This window comes from Trichomonas vaginalis, chromosome V, assembly GCF_026262505.1.
Source record: "Trichomonas vaginalis G3 chromosome V, whole genome shotgun sequence".
In the NCBI taxonomy this organism is placed as follows: Eukaryota; Parabasalia; order Trichomonadida; family Trichomonadidae; genus Trichomonas; species Trichomonas vaginalis.
In genome coordinates, this window is record NC_067207.1 from 4,532,783 (window position 1) to 4,551,442 (window position 18,660).

General features: G+C 30.9%; 8 protein-coding genes across 8 annotated transcripts, besides 7 other annotated features; 4 read left to right on the top strand and 4 right to left on the bottom strand.

Moving 5' to 3' along the window:
* Positions 1-664: 664 nt before the first annotated feature.
* Positions 665-1,593, top strand: TVAGG3_0277980 (uncharacterized protein; the record flags this gene model as incomplete). Its single annotated transcript, XM_001316588.2, has 1 exon — positions 686-1,588. The coding sequence occupies one exon, from the start codon at positions 686-688 to the stop codon at positions 1,586-1,588; it is 903 nt and encodes a 300-aa protein (XP_001316623.1).
* Positions 1,594-1,727: 134 nt separating this feature from the next.
* TVAGG3_0277990 (RNA polymerase I-specific transcription initiation factor family) lies at positions 1,728-3,190 on the bottom strand (the record flags this gene model as incomplete). Its single annotated transcript, XM_001316587.1, has 1 exon — positions 1,746-3,185. The coding sequence occupies one exon, from the start codon at positions 3,183-3,185 to the stop codon at positions 1,746-1,748; it is 1,440 nt and encodes a 479-aa protein (XP_001316622.1).
* Positions 3,191-5,299: 2,109 nt separating this feature from the next.
* Positions 5,300-5,337: a terminal%2Cinverted (terminal inverted repeat of MuDR-5_TvMULE4 transposon ID:TVAGG3_0278000).
* Positions 5,300-6,375: a mobile genetic element.
* Positions 6,338-6,375: a terminal%2Cinverted (terminal inverted repeat of MuDR-5_TvMULE4 transposon ID:TVAGG3_0278000).
* Positions 6,376-6,769: 394 nt separating this feature from the next.
* On the top strand, positions 6,770-8,382 carry TVAGG3_0278010 (ribonuclease inhibitor domain-containing protein; the record flags this gene model as incomplete). The annotated part of the gene is made up of 1 exon (XM_001316586.2): positions 6,770-8,152. The coding sequence occupies one exon, from the start codon at positions 6,770-6,772 to the stop codon at positions 8,150-8,152; it is 1,383 nt and encodes a 460-aa protein (XP_001316621.1).
* Positions 8,383-9,593: 1,211 nt separating this feature from the next.
* Positions 9,594-9,698: a mobile genetic element.
* A 3-nt stretch (positions 9,699-9,701) lies between these two features.
* Positions 9,702-9,841: a mobile genetic element.
* Positions 9,807-9,841: a terminal%2Cinverted (terminal inverted repeat of Kolobok-5_TV transposon ID:TVAGG3_0278040).
* Positions 9,842-10,045: 204 nt separating this feature from the next.
* TVAGG3_0278050 (vesicle docking involved in exocytosis) lies at positions 10,046-11,772 on the bottom strand (the record flags this gene model as incomplete). Its single annotated transcript, XM_001316585.1, has 1 exon — positions 10,123-11,772. One exon carries the CDS (start codon positions 11,770-11,772, stop codon positions 10,123-10,125), a length of 1,650 nt encoding a protein of 549 aa, XP_001316620.1.
* Positions 11,773-11,892: 120 nt separating this feature from the next.
* Positions 11,893-12,984, top strand: TVAGG3_0278060 (P-loop containing nucleoside triphosphate hydrolases family; the record flags this gene model as incomplete). Its single annotated transcript, XM_001316584.1, has 1 exon — positions 11,904-12,800. One exon carries the CDS (start codon positions 11,904-11,906, stop codon positions 12,798-12,800), a length of 897 nt encoding a protein of 298 aa, XP_001316619.1.
* Positions 12,985-13,113: 129 nt separating this feature from the next.
* TVAGG3_0278070 (mitotic spindle assembly) lies at positions 13,114-13,867 on the bottom strand (the record flags this gene model as incomplete). The annotated part of the gene is made up of 1 exon (XM_001316583.1): positions 13,122-13,850. One exon carries the CDS (start codon positions 13,848-13,850, stop codon positions 13,122-13,124), a length of 729 nt encoding a protein of 242 aa, XP_001316618.1.
* A 1,247-nt stretch (positions 13,868-15,114) lies between these two features.
* TVAGG3_0278080 (cell redox homeostasis) lies at positions 15,115-15,453 on the top strand (the record flags this gene model as incomplete). Its single annotated transcript, XM_001316582.1, has 1 exon — positions 15,115-15,453. The coding sequence occupies one exon, from the start codon at positions 15,115-15,117 to the stop codon at positions 15,451-15,453; it is 339 nt and encodes a 112-aa protein (XP_001316617.1).
* A 409-nt stretch (positions 15,454-15,862) lies between these two features.
* Positions 15,863-17,095, bottom strand: TVAGG3_0278090 (major facilitator superfamily transporter; the record flags this gene model as incomplete). The annotated part of the gene is made up of 1 exon (XM_001316581.1): positions 15,863-17,095. The coding sequence occupies one exon, from the start codon at positions 17,093-17,095 to the stop codon at positions 15,863-15,865; it is 1,233 nt and encodes a 410-aa protein (XP_001316616.1).
* Positions 17,096-17,250: 155 nt separating this feature from the next.
* Positions 17,251-18,660: part of a mobile genetic element that runs on past the window's edge.

Consider the following 18,660-nt stretch of genomic DNA (forward strand, 5'->3'; position numbering starts at 1 on the left):
CTCAAAATATGTGGGAAAATAGTTTTGTTATATATCATAGATGCCAAATGTGTTGTTTATTTGGATTATTTTAGTGATTTAGCTTGAAATTTGAAATTTTTAATTGTCTTTTTAGTGATTTAGTGTATTTCCAAATTTTTAATGTTTGCTTACTAAGGATAAACGAAATACTTCATTACAATCTGTTTTCTCATTTGCAAATTGGACTATTCTCTAATATTCAACTTATAAACATGCCTTTAGGGTTTAATGGAACGAATCATGCTGATAGGAAATGTTAACAATATAGTGATGTTTATTCTAAATGTCATATGTGTATATCATCATGAACTCGTGTTGACATTTTTTCGTAAATAAACTTTTTGGGAAAGAAAGTATTCAAAATATTTTGACATCTGTAAACGATATTGAAAAAAATTTACGCTTACGTTGAATAATGGCAAGCATTTTTGGAAATAAGAAACTATGTACATATACCTTATAATAAAATAAGATATTTGTTCTACTTCGTTTCACTCCTCTCCGATAATTTGATTGGGAAAAGATCCTCTCAATTTTTGATTTTTTTGTATTTTTTGTATTTTTGAGAAGAAATTTTGTTTTGAAAAAAAAATTAGAAAAGTGTAGAATCAAAGTCATTTCATTTTTCGAAAAGATGTCAGCACAAGATGCAAACACACAATAAATGCAGGAGAACACAGCTGCATGCAATAACAGCAACAATGACGAAAACATCCATGCAAATGAGAAACAACAAAATGCTCAGCAAGAACGAGAGCAATCTGAGCAACAGCAAAGCGAGCATAAGCAATCTGCATCAGGCGAAGGCCAGCCGAGAAGCGATCGTAGTAGAGATGACGCTCAACCTCAGTTCGGATTTCCAGGCAGATTTTCAAATGGCTGCCCGTTCTCTGGTCCTTCGCAGTTCCAACGTGATGGAATGCGCGGCGATTTCAACGAAGGTATCCAACGTGAGTTCCCAAGCGGCTTCAGAGGAGATTTTTGTGGTGAATTCCGCTGCTTCATGGGAGATCGAATGAGGTACGATCCAAGGGAATCAATGGGAGGCGATGGCAGATGTGGCATGCGAGGAGATATGAGAGATGATTTGCGAGATGATCCTCGCCGCGATTTCAGAGGAGATTTCAGAGGAGACTTTGGAGGAGACTTTGAGAGAGATCCTCGCAGAGATTGCATCCGTGGTTTCCAAGGCGGAATGAGAAGACCTATGTCAGATGATCCAAGAGAGTTCATGATGAACGACCCAAGAAGATGCATGGTGAACAATCCAAGAGAGTTCATGATGAACGACACAAGAGAGTTCATGATGAACGACCCAAGAAGATGCATGATGAACGATCCAAGAAGAGAGTTTATGATGGGTGATGCAAGAAGATTCATGAGAGGGTGCTTCCGTTGTGGATTCGGATCTGGTTTTGGATTGCGATCAAGACAAGATTTGCGTGATAACTTCCGAGATGATTTCCACGATTGCTTCCACAACGACTTCGCACACAACATTTTCTGTGGATTCCATGGTTCGAACAGGATGACCGGTCCAGCATCCAGACAATTTGGATTCTTCTAAAAGTTAAGAATAAACTATAACAATTTTAATGAAGTTAAGAATTTAATCAATTTTATAAAATAACTAAAAAGAAAAGATGTAGAAAGACTAAACAATTTATAGTTAAATATCGAATACAACAAATAAAAATAAACTCGCATAAAAAAATTAATTAAAATTATTGACCAAGAATGTCGCCAAGAGAGATTCCACGCATTGCACAAATCCTACTCAGACTGTTTTCTAATGCAGCGTCGACATCTCCTGGCTCTGCGTTCTCTCCCCACTGCATATAATAAGAAGAGACTCTTTCTGCGATTTCTTCCAGCGGACAAGGATCGTAAGGGAACCAAACTTGAATTCTTTCGATTACTGATTGGTCAGGTTCGTAATCAATTAATCCAAAATTAGAAAACATAACCGCAGTGTTCGGATCGATAGCACTTAGGCCTTCCAGCTCATTGTTAAACAGAAGAGACACTTTCCAACGTGATTCTACGTCAATCTCCATTTTTTCGAATCCATCGTGTCTCCAACAGTAAATGTAAGCGAAACATTGCAATGCGTAGTAGTAAACAGCATGAACTTGAATATTTCTCGTAAGAAATTGAGGTGAATTCTGTTTAATGTGGTTTAAATAACATTCGGCAAAATTTGAAACGTAATCTAAGACAAAAGTAGCAAATTGGTCATCAATATACTTTGCTCTTGCTACGAGTGTCGATGCGTAAAAAGCAGCGTTACCTCTTGTTCTTTTATTAACATTTTCGTTAAATATCTTTGCCAAAAGGAAACCAACGAAAGTCTGGTAATTTTCTGAACTGAACGATGAAGCCATGAAGTATATAAACTGAACAACCGATGAATAAGGCAAATCCAGTATATATACGTCAAATAGCTGCAGTAAAAGGGTAAAAATGTTTTGCGATGCGTTTTCTATAAAGTCGAGAAGAAATAATATCTGAGGAGTCAGCAATGCTGCCACGTCCTCGTCAATTACGATTGCATCTGTTCCTTTGTAAGTTCTGATCATCAGTTCGCAGTCAAGGCCAACGATGTGCTGGACAACACGACCGAGAACCTTCAGAGTAACATCATAGGAATAAGAGCAAACGTGAAGAGTAGATCTCAAAAAATTGATTTGTTGATCCCCTTCGAAAGTAGTTTGGGGAAAATATTTAGTAATGGATGCTGCAATTAACGGAACAAAGTTCTGTGACGCATCCATGAGAGAATTTATGATATCAGCAAGAAATAATTCGCTCTGGTTTAGGAAATTTCTCACAATCAAATCAATGATTGGGGAGGCAGAAGAGCCATATGTAAGAGCCATCTCGCGCAAATGACCTGCCGCTTCTTGCATATTTTCGTTCGGAATTATGCTAAGAATGCGGGTAATCAGTCCTAAGTGTGGTTGGCTCGGCTCTAAAATAGTCACATACTGGAAAAGGTTCATAACTTTTCCACGTTCTTGTATGGGAACAATCACATCTTCAAATTTAGAAACTCCAGATATAATATTAGGGACAAGCTCATCCCATTTATCATTGTTTACGGCACTACCAAACTTCTCTTGTTTCTGTTTCGTTAATAGACGCTGAAGGACAGAACCCTTCATCAAACAGAAAAAAAAATTACTAATTGTAAACTATTCAATCCGATTGTGATGAAAAAAATATGATGAAACTGAATAGACAAAGTTTCTCAAATAAAGTTACAGCTTAAACTTTGTGAAGGTAGTATATTACATAATACCCTGAGAAGACTAAAGGTAATCCCACGAAAAGTGACACCCTTCTTCTTTTTTCCTAGGGTTGCTGATCGCTTCTTTTCTGCTCGTTATGGCAGAGATGAAAGAAATTATTGGTGGAGCCTAATTTATTACTCCAATTAGCAACTATCTTGTAGAGTAGACTTAGTTGTTTTGTCAGTTATTCTCCAGCATTATGCAATTTAAAATCAACTTCGTTAATTTTAATCATATTGCATCAATACTCCTACATGGAGATAACATCAAGATTACACCTGCCAAATCCCCATATTAAAAATCGAAATTTTGCATCTCGAAAATGCAACGACAGAATTCCTCGTAATTTTGAGTTCATACGTCGCTTATGATACATATTCAAATAACTTGAATATAGAAAAAGTTACTAAAATTTGAGAAAATTATTGCAATAAGAAAAAAAAAGTCGGCTTTTAGATATAAATTACTTATAAATTACGATGACCTCTATAATGAGTGCACAGTACCGAATATGATTGTTTGATATTTCTGATTTCAATTTAATACATTTTGATTGGAATAGTCATAACTCAAATATAGAAGATAGTTACTACATTTATGCGAATATAGTGCGTTACCATTCATCTATTTACTTGTTGTTGTTGAAATAAAAACTTTATTATTTTACTATCTTAAAATAAGAATTTTGTTATGGAAATAATATTTTTAACAACAATTATGCCATTATATCAACTATCGAATGAGTTTTTATCAAATATGATATCAAAATCAAGAATTAGATGTTTTTTATGAGTAAAAATGAGTTTATTTGATGATTTGATTAATTATACAATACTTTGATTTTCCAAATTTTTTTCAAAATTGATTTTTTGAAGAGAAAAATCAAATTTTTGATTTTCATTTTTTAATTTTTTAATTTTTTTTGGAATTTTGAGTTGATCAATTAAGAAGAATGAGTAACGCGAATGCTTTTTATATCTCACAAAGTGATGAGTTAAAGGTGAATTTTAAAAAATTATTTTCAATCACAAATATCATACTTATTATCCTTTTTTCTAAAAAGAATAGTACGAAGCATTGATAAAGTATGATCTGTATTAGTAAAATACTTGAATGAAAAGTGTAAAAGTAAAGTTTTTATTCATTTTTATATCTAAACAAAAAACTGCTTCATATTAATATTCTAGTCTAGAGATGAGATTTTGTTCGTTTTTGTTAGCATTCAGTAGACATTCTAATCTTGAATTTTATATATTAGTTGAAATTATTTACAAATGTGATGTTTTGCTTTGATTTATGATTAATTTTATTAAAGTATCTCGATATGTATTTTGAACAAGATCGTTTCTTGAAGTTCTTCAAGATTTTTAAGAGACTTCTTATGAAATTTGATAGATGATAAGAACCACCATTTACGCAAAATGGTTTATTGAATATAAAATAATTCTGTAGTGATCCATTTTCTTTATACTATTTTTAGTCAAATCCTCAAAAGAACGCATTCAAATCTATTATATAACTGAGAAACAGGATATTACATAATACCCCATAATTATGTAAGCTGAAAATATTATGAGTTCAAAAGCTCCAATTATTCTTAAATTTGAAATTCAAATTATGATTAGAGATAATTACACATATTTGAAATTAAATTTGATATGTAAATCATAACATGATGATTAATTGATAAAAATTATGGTAATTACGTTTTAATTCACAAATCTTTTTATTCTTTTAGTAACTTTTCAAACTAAGATCATATCATTCATATTTGGATCCTGCTGATTCGGTTTATCTTATTTATTTTGAAATCTGTCGTTTAGAAGACTTGCACACTCCTTTTTGATTTTGACTACAAGTAAAACGTCATCGAATAATTTTTAAAATATGTTGATCCTTATTATTATAATTAAATGGATATTTTATTTATTAAAGTTTTTAATAGCCTTACAACCATAAGTCAAAATTTTTTAATGTTTTTCTATGAGTGGGGGACAAACTTGCCCATTGTCACTTTTTCATTAACCTTAAACTTGTAATTTTCATTATTTTTAATTAACCTTATTTCTTTCCCAATTCCTGATTTATTTTATTCACTTACTATTAAAAGTCACATTTTAATAAAATATAATAATTTATTTATAGCATTTTTTACTATACTGTAATAAAAAATTAATTATAATAAATTAAATGTTTATTAAATCAAATGTTTTCTTTGCAATAATATTTATAATGTTGAGTAAACAATGTTGGGATCAAGTGTATCATTTTTCAGACCTTTCTGAACAGCTTCAAGCATACTGATGCATGCGACTTTTTTAAATTGTGTCATTTCTTCGAAATCTCTTGTGACTTTTTTGATAACTTTAACACTTCTCTCTGAATCCAGACCTTTAATTTGCAACTTAATCAGGAATGAAGGAACAACACTGGAATATAACTCGATGACAAGTTCATCGAGTCGAAGATTTGGTTGTACACCACTTGTATGTGCCGGATACCATTGTGTCAAATTTTTTCTGAAATTAACTTTAAAAGTACTAAGTAAGATCATGAGATATAGCAATATATGTTTAAACCAACTTATATTTTGGTTGTACACCACTTGTATGTGCCGGATACCATTGTGTCAAATTTTTTCTGAAATTAACTTTAAAAGTACTAAGTAAGATCATGAGATATAGCAATATATGTTTAAACCAACTTATATTTTGGTTGTACACCACTTGTATGTGCCGGATACCATTGTGTCAAATTTTTTCTGAAATTAACTTTAAAAGTACTAAGTAAGATCATGAGATATAGCAATATATGTTTAAACCAACTTATATTTTGGTTGTACACCACTTGTATGTGCCGGATACCATTGTGTCAAATTTTTTCTGAAATTAACTTTAAAAGTACTAAGTAAGATCATTTATTTTTGCATAATATAATGCCAATATGGTTTCTTTTGATTTTATTTCATTTATAAGCAAATCAGATTTACCCAAAAACTCCACTCCATAAGCGTTCATTTGCTAAATTAAAAAGTGACAATGGGCTAGTCTGTCCCTTTCTCGTTTTTCTATCTGGTCTTAGCCAATGGAAATATTTGTCCCACTTAAACTGGACCTTATGAACTACCACCCGGTATTTTTTCGCTTAATGCTGGAGACTTAAGTTATTGTGATTCAATTACTGAGGTAATCTTACATGACCAATTCCTTTCCATTCATTATCAGGCATTCTTTAAATGTACAAATCTTGTAAAAATAACAATACCTCGTAGTGTTGTATTACTGGCCAATAATGCGTTTGAATCATGTTCAAAGCTTCAAATTGTAGAAATTCATGCAAACATTTATCAAATTCCTGATTATCTATTTTCTAAATGCTCTTCACTCACAAATGTTATACTTCCTTCAACCATTAAATTTATTGATCGCTATGCCTTTTCAGAATGCACTAGTCTTATGAGTATTACCCTTCCAGAAGATCTTTACGCAATAGGGGAAAGCGCATTTCGTTCTTGCAAGTCTCTTCAAAGTATAATTATTCCTCGAAACGTTAAAGTCATAGATACATTTGCATTTTATTCTTGTAGTGTACTAAAAAGCATCACTATTCTTGGCTCACCAAAAATATTAATTCAAACTTTTATTTCTTTGAATTCACTTGAAACACTTTCAACACCAAATGGATATGATTCATTAGGAAATTATGCAATTGATACTTGTATAAAACTATCCGCTATTACTATTCCTGAAAAATTCGATTTTATTGATACTTCTGCTTTTTATAAATGTGCAGGTCTCAAAAACATAACAATTCAAACATCTGAAGATTGCACTGATAAAATATCTCCTCGTGCTTTCGTGAGCACTAATTCTGTATCAGTTTTAATTTATGAAAACACAGGATTTACACTCATTAATTTTGAAGCTTTCACAACAAACATCACTACAGTTGTTTTCAATTTTACTAAGTCTAGTAGTGCCAAAAAACTTAGAGATGTTAAATATTTGCCAACATTGAATCATTTCACGAATCTTCAGAAAGTTGTGATGGATAATATTGATGATTACAGTATTCCAGCTTTATTTGCAAAAGGAGTTGATATGGAAATTGACATCGAAAAAGATGTAGAATCTATTGATGACGATGCTTTCAAGTTATGTAATATAATTAAATTCACATATAATGGCCAAAAATTCATTGCTGGAAACTCTCTTTCGAAGGCCAGTAATATCCAAGAACTTAATGTCGGCCCATTATATCGATATAACACAATTGGAGGAATAGTAATAAACAGAGGAGAAGATCCAGAACCAGTCTCACCTATAGAATCATCATCTTCTTCTACTGAATCATCATCATCTTCTACTGAATCATCATCTTCTTCTATCGAATCATCATCTACTTCTACTGAATCATCATCATCTTCTTCTAAACAATCACCTCCTTCTTCTGTAGTAAATTCGCCTTCAGAGGCAAAAGTATCATCGTCAATGAAAAGCGAGCTAAACATAAACAACAATTCTATAACTAATTATGGAATTGAAAATCAACCTCAATGTCCACAAAACACGAATAGAAGTTTGATAATTGCGCTTTGCATTATCACAACAATTTGTGCAATACTTATTGTAGCTATTTGCTTACTTATCTACAAGATCAAATCTTATTCAGCAAATGATAGTAGAGAAGAAATTACACCAGAACTTTCATCTCAATCAACAGGTAATGCTATTTACAATTTGGAAGAAACTGCAGAAAACCCAATAAAATTCAAATCAAATATTGATGAATTAGACAGTATCATATTAGCTATTAGCGAAACATATTCTGATTCATGAAAACAAGATTATCTGCTCACGCAAAGATTAACTTGGCTCAATTTTTTTTATTATGAATAGAGTCAGGTAAAAAAAATCACAGAGCTTATGGCTGCTGATAAAACATCTGAATTGATGGCCGTGCCATAGGGGCGTAAGTGTACCTTTAAGGCTTCACTTACATGACAAAAATTATAAATTGGGGTTTTAGAAAATCAACTTTTTAATTATTAACAGTAGGTATTAATCCGAATAAACTATAATTTAGAATATGACACTTTTTTGGAATTGGAATAACTGAGTTTATCCATATTGCCGATATAGGGTCGAAAAGTGACAATAATGGAATTAATCATGAATCAGGAATCGGTTTGAATTTGGAATTGCGTATAAAGTTTACTTTATCCGAATCAAAAATTCTTGTCAATAATTAAGAATTGAAAGATAGATTTGTCATCAGAATTAAATTGATGCTTCTGGAATAGGAATCAACAACATAGAAAATATTGTTGAAGATATAGATATGTAAGATATATTGCTGATATAAATAAATAAAAGATATATGGTTGTGTGTGCTGGTGGAAAATAATGTGTTAAAGAAAAATCTGAACGATTTTTTTATTATCAATTTAGCCTGGAAAAAGTGACAAAATTATCATTTTCGTCAGGCATCATTATTATTGAATTATAATTCTATTTCTATTAATCTAAGTGCAATATTCTCATACACAACTTTATTTAATAGCTCCTCATGCATAATATTATTTTTTTGTGTATTTTGAGTCAATTTTTTTTTAGCGAAGTCAAAATCCTAAACTCGAACTATTCAATTTATTAACACCAAAATTTCCTAATAGATGCATTGTAATGCAATCTCATTAATTTGTCTTTTTAGAATAACCGTGAATCTTTTTTTTTTTACTTAATCACAGATTAGAAAGATTGGTCTCAGACCAGAGAAAAATTATGATATATTGATAATATGTCTTGAATGTGTTATATCATATGCAGAATTTATATTGATATTAGGGTTATGTGTATAGTTATATTGAGAATATGTTAATTTTTGCATGCCAATTCATTGATGCAGATGAATCCATAACAACTCTGAATAGGCAAAACATAGTAATATATACTACTATAGTAGTGTGTATAATATATGTATTACTAAGTATAAATTGACATTAGTCATATTTATGGTGACATTTTTTCACACTTTTCATTCATAAATTATTTCACACTACAATATTATTAACAATTAGCATTCTAATTTATATACACCTTATATATACCTTATATAAATCATCATAGTAATATAACCATATAGTACATATCTAGAATTTATGGTCATTTTTTGTCATATTCGCGAGTAAATATTCAATCTTATTATCAAGAAAAATATGTGAATCTGGATATGGTCATTTTTTGTCATATTCGCGAGTATGACAAAAAATCATCATAGTAATATAACCATATAACAATTTTCATTTTTTTCTTTTAACAATTTCGTTTTATTTCCATTTATTGTTAAATGATTTTTAGCATACACCTTTCTTTGTTCAATCTTAAGGGTGCCCTATAACGATAATGTAAACATCACAAAATTAACCTTATTAGAACTCGAATGAATGGATTATCCAGATTCTAGTTCTCAATATAATAGCCTTAAAAGTGCTTTTCTGAGGGTGGTCTATCGTCTATAGGGCACCCTTAATTTTGTAAACTTTTTATCATGTTAGATAAGCCTTAAATGAATGTAAAAGGTATTATATAATCCAGAGGACTCATTGTGCATGAAGATGCATAAAAAAAATATTCAGTCTATAATCTACAAAGAAATCTTTTAGATTCATAGTATGAATCAAGCTGATTCCATGTATTTTGTAGAAGGCTGATAAATAAATACAATAAATGTAAATAATAGTAAACACTGTTTTTATTTTTTCGCAATTACAAATAAAAAAAATAGATTTTCCATGTGTTTAAAAAATTCAGCAATAAGGAGCAAGTTCATACTTAAGGAATGATTCGGCTGAATGAACTGTTGTTCCTCCAACCATTATGTCGAAGCCTGGTTGAGATAATTCCGTTGCAACTCTCATTTCTTCGTAAGTTGCACCTCCAATGTAGAAAACAATTACTTTAGAAGTCTTTGTCGGCTGGGATTTAGTAGCAAACGGATAATGCTGATCAGATAATCTTCCTTCCTTCAGTTTCTGAAGTATTCTGTATAGTAAGCATTTGTACATCTCGTATTGACTTTTTTCGACTGTTACGAATGATTTTATTCCTTGCGTAAACTTAGTTAATCCAGTTCTATTCTGGAATAAGTCTTCGTGGCCTCTCTGCCTATCGCCCATGATTTGTGTGATCATGTCAACGTATTTCATTTCGTTGTTATGCCAAACTGTCTTGGCTTCAAGAGATTCCAACAATTTGGTCATGTAAGTAGTGATATTCGACTTCTTTTCATGATGTAAAGCGAAAATTAATACAAGTCTTAATGCATCCAATGGTTGCGTTGATGGATTGTTGATCATTTCGATGATTTGTTGGCATTGATCGTCAGGATAATCGTAAACAGCAACAATCTGCTCTAAACCTGATACTTCCATTAAATTTCCTTGGGAAATCTTCGAATGAACTGCATTAAATAGGTCCAAATGGTTTCCTGCGTAAACCTTTTCAGTTTGGCCCTTAGAAACAGCGCTCATCTTGCCGTGCATGTCGTTGAGGTCATCGGATTGACGTTGGATCTCTCTAAGAGTATCTTGGATGCGTTTGACTCTTGTTTCTAATTTTGGTGCTAAATCTCCAAGATACATTGTATAATACGGGGCACTTTCAGGATCAGTACGTTCATTTAAGACGTATTGCTGGCCATCAACTGTAACAACGTTCTTGTCAATGCCAAATAAATCGTGTAATGCAGCGGAATAATACCAAAGATGGAGAAGTGGTGCAATAGGATCAGAGCGACGATCTAATATAAGAACAGTGGCGCTTTCTTGTGCAGTGGCAAAGAGATCACGAGAATCATCAATAAGTGAAGTGACCGATCTTGCGACTGATTGACACGCGCTTGAGCTCGAATCGAATCTTATATGTGGCTTAACGCGCTGAGAGCATAAGAATGCGAAAAGACCTTCAGGAATACGGCCTGCAATTTCATTGAAAGAATTACCAGCGCGAAGGATGGAAATATCAGGTACATTCAACGAGAATAACTTAGCGTTAAGAGGATAGAAGTCGAGATAAACTTCTCTAACGATATCCACAAGAGATTGAGAATCATGAGCTGCAAGTTGACGAATATGAGCTTCTGCTGATGTGTTTGAGAAGAAAATGCTGTATCTTTGGAAATGAGGATGATCTAATTCACGAGAAATTAATTCGACATTGTCAGATGTTGGACGAACGAAGATAATGCAGTTTAAGGATGTACAACTTGGGTCTTCTGGTTTGTGAACTCTGGAAGTAAGATTTTCGAAAAGAACAACTTCTTTTTCAAGTAATTCTGTTTTTGTCATAGCTACACTGATGAAATTAAAGGTCTCTTGATCAAGGAGAAGAGCTTTGACGCCTGGCTGTGTTTCTAGGATTTTTGAAAGATATAAATATGCACTGGTTTGAACGTTCATGAATTTTTATAAAAATTTTTTTTTATTTTATAAAAAATGACAATAATTTGTAATGCTCCAATACAAGATCTATCTCATCAATTAACAACGATCCTCTAAAATTTTTCACTTTTTTGTGGATTTAATTTGATATGGACGATCCATTAACAAGAATACTTGATATGGCCGGAGCATCAACAACAGACAAAGATGAGTGCTATCTTTTTGTTCTTGGTGAAAGAGGAACAGGAAAATCCACTTTTATTCGGTCACTTTCAAAAGAGAATGATATTAAAGTTTCACCTCCAACATATGGTTATTCATATACAGTTATGACATTCCAAAGTGTAGTATCGGTTCATATTTTCGAGTTTAATAATGTTATTTCAAATTTATCTTTATTGAAATCGCTATTAAAGAAAACCCCAGAAAAATCTTGCATAATTTTTGTATGCAGACCTAATAGTCCATCATCAATTAATAAAATGAAACAAGAATTCATCAATCCTGTACTAAACGAATGCTTATCAGAATATAATAACTCAGATATGCAAAAGAAACTCGAACAGTACTATTCTACTATAATTGCGACCGAAAATTCTCAACAGAAAAATATCAATATCAGTACATCAACTTTTTTACCATTTATTATTGCAGCAATAGCAGATCCATCATCAACAGACAAGCAATTTAATAGTTATTCATATATCATCAGAAAAGCCGCTCTAAATTTCGGTTCAGGGGTTATTTTATCGACAGAGCCAGATATTTTTACAATAATATCTTCTATTGCTTTGAGAAGACAACTTCCTATTGATTTAATTCAGAATCAAAAAGGAATAATTTTACCAGGTTCTGATTCAAACGAAGAAATAGAGAAAATAGAACACGAAGACATAATTGAGAAAGTAAATTCTCCAAAGAAGGTGGAAGAAAAAGTTGTTCCAAATTGGCAAACTTTTCTTCAAAATCTCTCTGATGTCAAAGTGCAAACACCTCAAAAACAGGCAGAAGAACCAGATTTCCTTGCACAATTCGAAGATTCTTAATTTTTTTAATATTATATTCATCAAAATCGAAAATGGATAATGTCCCAATGATAAAACACATTTTCAGATTAGACTCAAGTTCTGATTTTATCCAGAAATGATATATTTTGATGAATCCAAAAAATATAGATTTTTTAGTTTAGAACTTCAAAAATAGAATCACAAGGCAAGTGCCAGACACGAGTACCAATGAAATTATATGATTTTGTAAAATATTTCTTTCTTATCTTAAAAATAAAAATTATTTGAACTTTTTTAAAAGAAAATCTATAATACAAACAATTTATTATATAGAAATAAGCAAGCTGATAATAATGATTTCTATTCCTTTTGATTATTTGCAAGGAATTGAGCTCGAAGTTCAAAAACAGTTAAACCGTCACTTGGAGGTTGGAAATATAATTCTTCTTTGGCTCTTCTTTCTTTTGTAAGCTTTTTTCTTGATTTCTCTGCTGCTCTTTCTGCATCCCACAAAATTTGAGCTGCTCGCCTTTTTGATGTTTCAAATCTCTTCTGAGCATTTTCTAAAGAAGCTTTGAAGCTGGTATTCTTTGATTGCGAATGTAATTGTTCTGACGAAATTACACCTTTAGCTGTAAGAACGTGTTCAACGACTGGAGCCGTCTGAAGACGTGCATTAGTAAATTGAAGTAGTTGATTCCTGAATATGCTCTTTGAGGTCTCTGCAGTATTTAATGCAGCTAATTTAACCGCTTGATTAGCAATATAAGCACCATCTACATTCATATCCTTAATATTGGCTTTGAATGTGGGATCTATTGATGCTAACCATGTAACATAAACATCTTCTGGAATTCCACTCAATCCAAAAATATTAACATTGGGATCTTTTCTTCCTTCTATTGCTCCTGGAACTGCTTCTAAATATGTTCGGTGAAGCGTAAGCATATGGTTATTTAATGATTTTAAATTTTGCTTAACTTGAGAACAGATGGGACACCGAAAATGCTTAGACTTTTGATGAGAAATTAACTGGTTCTCGTCATCAAATGATGAATTACAAAAGTAACAATAGACTTTTTTTGACATTAAAAAATATATTTGGGTGTCTATCATTTTTATTCTGGTTCCTATTTACAAATGATACCACATTGGAATGATAATGCGCTAGCAATAGGAGATCAATGTGCTCTCTTGCAGCTCAATTCTCCTCAATAAACTTTATGAAATAGTATCTTACAGAACCATTAATAACATATAAATCAACTATCATGTATGAGGGAAAATTTACTATGCGCATACATTTTAAATGTTATATACGATTGTTTATATAAAATGTTGGTGAAGCTATTCAAAATGCAAGGATTATCTGGATTTTATCTAATATTTGGCACGCATATAACATAGTGTAAGTTTTTTAATGCTTGCATTACAGGCGATTAAAGAGTATTAAAGAGAATCAAAGACAAAATTAACAATCAATAGTGAAAATAGCCAATGTGGGAAATATTTTAAATATATACTATATAAGAAGTAACATAATGGAATTTAGCCAATATATCTTAATTCAGTTAAAATTTGATTCAATCAAAACAGAAAAATCTTCGTTCTCATTGAAGGATCAGATCATATTGCATATTTTTAAGAATAGCAATATTAATTTTCTCAAAAATAAATTCAATTTTTTTGAAATAAATATCAAAGCTTTTTGTTGCCTAGAAATCGGGGTTAGTTTAACCTCAACATGTGATCTACAGGTATAAATCTGATTTCTCCAACTTAATGTGAAATTTATTATGATAGGGCAAAGCATAAACATCAATGAATTCAAAAACGGCTATTGGCCAGAATTTAAAAAAAATTAAATCGTTGAATGTAAGACGTATATAGACCAGCTCAAATGAGGAATTTATGATAAATTATTTACAAAAAACATAAATGAATTGTAAGATGTTCTCAAAAATGTAATACATTGATTAATTCATCATGTTCATTTAATTTTCTAATATCATGCAGCTAATGCTGTTTGAAAAACGGATAGTTATTTTTTGAAAACTCTTTTTTGCTCTCAAAATATTGACTTATATTCAATTTTGTTTAACATCTTTTATGCAATTGCCAAATGTTTAACGTAAATAGCAAAACAGTTAAAAATGTAGCAACAAATGGGTAAAATATATTGTAAGGATAATACAATATAACGATTTTCGGGAATTCAATTTTTGAAATTGTACCGGCTTCTTTGATGTGTGATAGAACCAATGAATGCATTTTTATCTAAATAATTTCCTTTATAGAGGCTTAATTTGAATAAACAAATTGAATGCATTCAAATTCCGAACATTTATCAAAGATGAAGGAAGAGCAACAGGTCAAAACATTCATTGGAACATTCGATGAATTAAAAGAACTTATTCAGGAATCCCGTAAATTATTTGTAGTTGACTTCTTTGCTACTTGGGTGTTGCCTTCTAAAAAATTACTCCCACATCTATCCGAAATTGCAAAAGAACATCCTGATGTCGAGGTAATTAGAATAGATATTGATAAAAATTTGGAAATTTCAGATCATTACCAAATAGTGTCTGTTCCTCATGTTAAATTCTTTAAATCAGTTTCTAATAACGATTTCATAGAATATGGCTTCGATAATGGATGCAAACCAGAGATTATACGCTCAAAAATCGATTAATTTAATTAGAAAATGTACTTTTGAAAAATTATTTGAATAAATGTTTGTTTAATGGTTTAAATTAGAATTTTTATATTCTACAATACTATATAAATTAGAAACTTTTAGTCTGCAATCATAAAAACATCATTTTCATCCAGAATTCAACAATTTTAGTCGAAAATGATTCGAATTGATCATTATATCTTTTTCAATTAGCATACATTTGTTCAAATATCTATGATTTCATAAAATTAAGTAGTTGTTATTATAACTATTTTAGTGAAATATGCGAATACAAAATCCATCAAAAATAATCTTGGTTCAAGCATCTTCATACTCATGCATATGCTCTTTGTATGTTCTAACCTTAAGAAATACTAACTTTTATTTCATATCTATAATGTTAGTCGCAAACATTGCTATAATTTTAGATATTGGTGTTACTATTGATATAATCATCTTCACTATCACTAAACCAGACGATTTTTCCGGTTTTAATGACAAAAATATCGTCATCCAAAGATTTCATTCCATAGAGTGCTGTTACTATGCATAGTGTTCCAAACATTATGCATCCTGTTCTTAATCCAACTAGTTCTTTTGTCTTTGGGAATATATAACCGACAATTAAAGAACCAATTTGATTAGATGATGTTACACAGGCTGCAGCTGATATTGACCATTTATTTTGGAACATTTCTGGTGCAATGAACCATGGTAATGGTCCTAGTGCAAGTCCGAAAAAGAATAAATAAGTGGCAACAAAAAAGAATGGTAACCATCCAACGTTCGAATATTGTAAAATTGTTGAGTAAACAATTAAGATGACACCACATCCTATTGATGAACCACAGAAAAGTACCCTTCTCCCTAATCTATCTATGAAAAATCCACAAAGAATAACTCCAACGAGCTGTAAACCCATTGTAACAACACTTGCAATTTCGGGACGAAAAGAAACACCTGCAGATCTTAAATCTTCATCTAAGTTGTTGAGAATGCATCCAATGCCTGAAAATTGTTGTAGTATCATGATTCCAACACTGACAACTATTTTGTGGACGTTCCTTTCTATTAAAAGCTTCTCAGCTCCATCTTTGCTGTAATGATTTGTCTCAGGAACAAAAAATATGATGATGCAACCAATTAACGAAACTCCAAGGGAAACATAGCATAAAACTTTCCAATCGAACAGCATGCATAGTAAGTACATTAACGCTATACCAACAACAATACCTATTTGATGTAAATTACCAAAAAATCCGGTAGATTTTGGAGAGGCAAATTCAATTAGTAGTACCGGACATAGTGTACTGTATCCACCAAGCTGGATGCCAACACAAGCACGTAGTAATATCGCTAACCAAAATCGTTTTTCTGTAACTGCTAAGAAACATGAATATGTTAAAAATGAGAAGAAGCAAATCGAGAAATAAACAATTTTCCTACCAACCTTTGATAATATGAATGAATATAGAAATGGCACAAATATGCCGATTAGTGTTGTGATGGAATTAAACCAATATTTTTCTGAATCTGAGATTTCCCACTTTTTTTCGAGTTCCCTTAGTACAGGAGATGAAAACCCCATTGATACACCTGAGAGTAATGACCCAAACATTGCCACAAATCCATACAGCAAGTCTTTAACTAAGATCATCACAAAAATTGAAATATTTTGAACAATCATTCTAAAACGTTTAAAATATAGCTTCCTTATATATTGGTTAATCTAATTCATTAAAACTTCTTCCTACCGGCATATTTCAGAGTCCTTTGAAATTATTTTAGAAATTTGAATTGGTGATACTGGCAAAAGGTACATTCACTAGGCGATAACAGTAAAATGGGATGAAAATAGGATAAATAGCATCCCTATATAGTGCCTAACAATATTTATACGGGCCAAAAAAAATTGGCTAGAGATTTGGCTAGTTAGAAAATTTAGAAAATTGAGAGGAATTTTTATTTTCGAATTTTTTTTGGAAAGTTAAAATTGTGATTAAAAATCGTTTTCCGGGAGAACTAAGCATCTCATCATATATTTAAATCGATAAAAATATTAAATAATAGTTGAATAGTATAAATACATGAAATTATGGCTGAATATACAGAAAAAATGAACATATTTGACATTTTTGAAAATTCATACATTAGTTGGTGACAGACTCATAAACTATACTTTAGCTAAGATTGATATATGATTTCAACAACACATGGTTAAAATCGTAAAATTTTTTTAGATTTCAAAAAGATATATATGGTAATATAATGGAACAGAGTCAGCAAATAGCATGTAAAATATGTTACAATTAACTTTTTATTATATCCAATAGTAGATATCGAATAGTTTCCAGCTTTATGGTTAAATATTTTCTTATCGAGCTTCTCTTTAACTGTTGTATTAAGGTTGTAAATTTTTGATGCTAGAAACTATGGAATCTTCTTTGCTGCTGCATTTTTCTTGAGAGTTCTTGCAATTTCGAATAGATCTGCACATTGTATGAAATAGGGGCTTTAAAATATCTTGAAAACAGAATAGGACTGCTTTTCCAAAGGAATGCTTACTTGTAAATCAGAGAGTTTCAAAATTGAGTACAAGATTATCATCATAACTTTTGATTTTGCTGCGAAAAAGGAAGACAATGTATTAACAAATCATTTACTGTTGTTCATCAAAAGAAGAAAACTTTGATAACAACTAATGATGATAAAATCAAGCTATCTTTTACTATTTTAAATTGATAAGACATTCAAAATATTTGAATGGTTTAAAATATTTTCTTTTAATTTCAATAATATATTATCATGATTATATAATCAAATTTAAATTTTTATTCAAAAAGGCAATATTTCAAACTTTTAATTTCAATAATCTTAATTCGGCAATAAATGTATTTAATTGTAGCAAATTTAATGATTCTTCATCATGGTTAGCAATTTGGAGCTCATAAATTAATGATTTCTTCAAGTAAAATTCTGCATTATTTCAAAAATCAATAATTCTCTAGTAACTTTTCTTCAAACCCTAACCATTATAATATATGTAAAATAGAAAATAATTGCAAAGAAAGATAGCCGAATTTACTGGGTAGTTCTTGTGATGCGAAATAATTGCAAATTAACACCTAGTTTTAGCAGCATCAATCTCTTTTTGCTCTCATTTAAATGCATTCGCACACTTTAATTTTGAAATATAAGAGTTTTGGAAATTATCAAATTTAT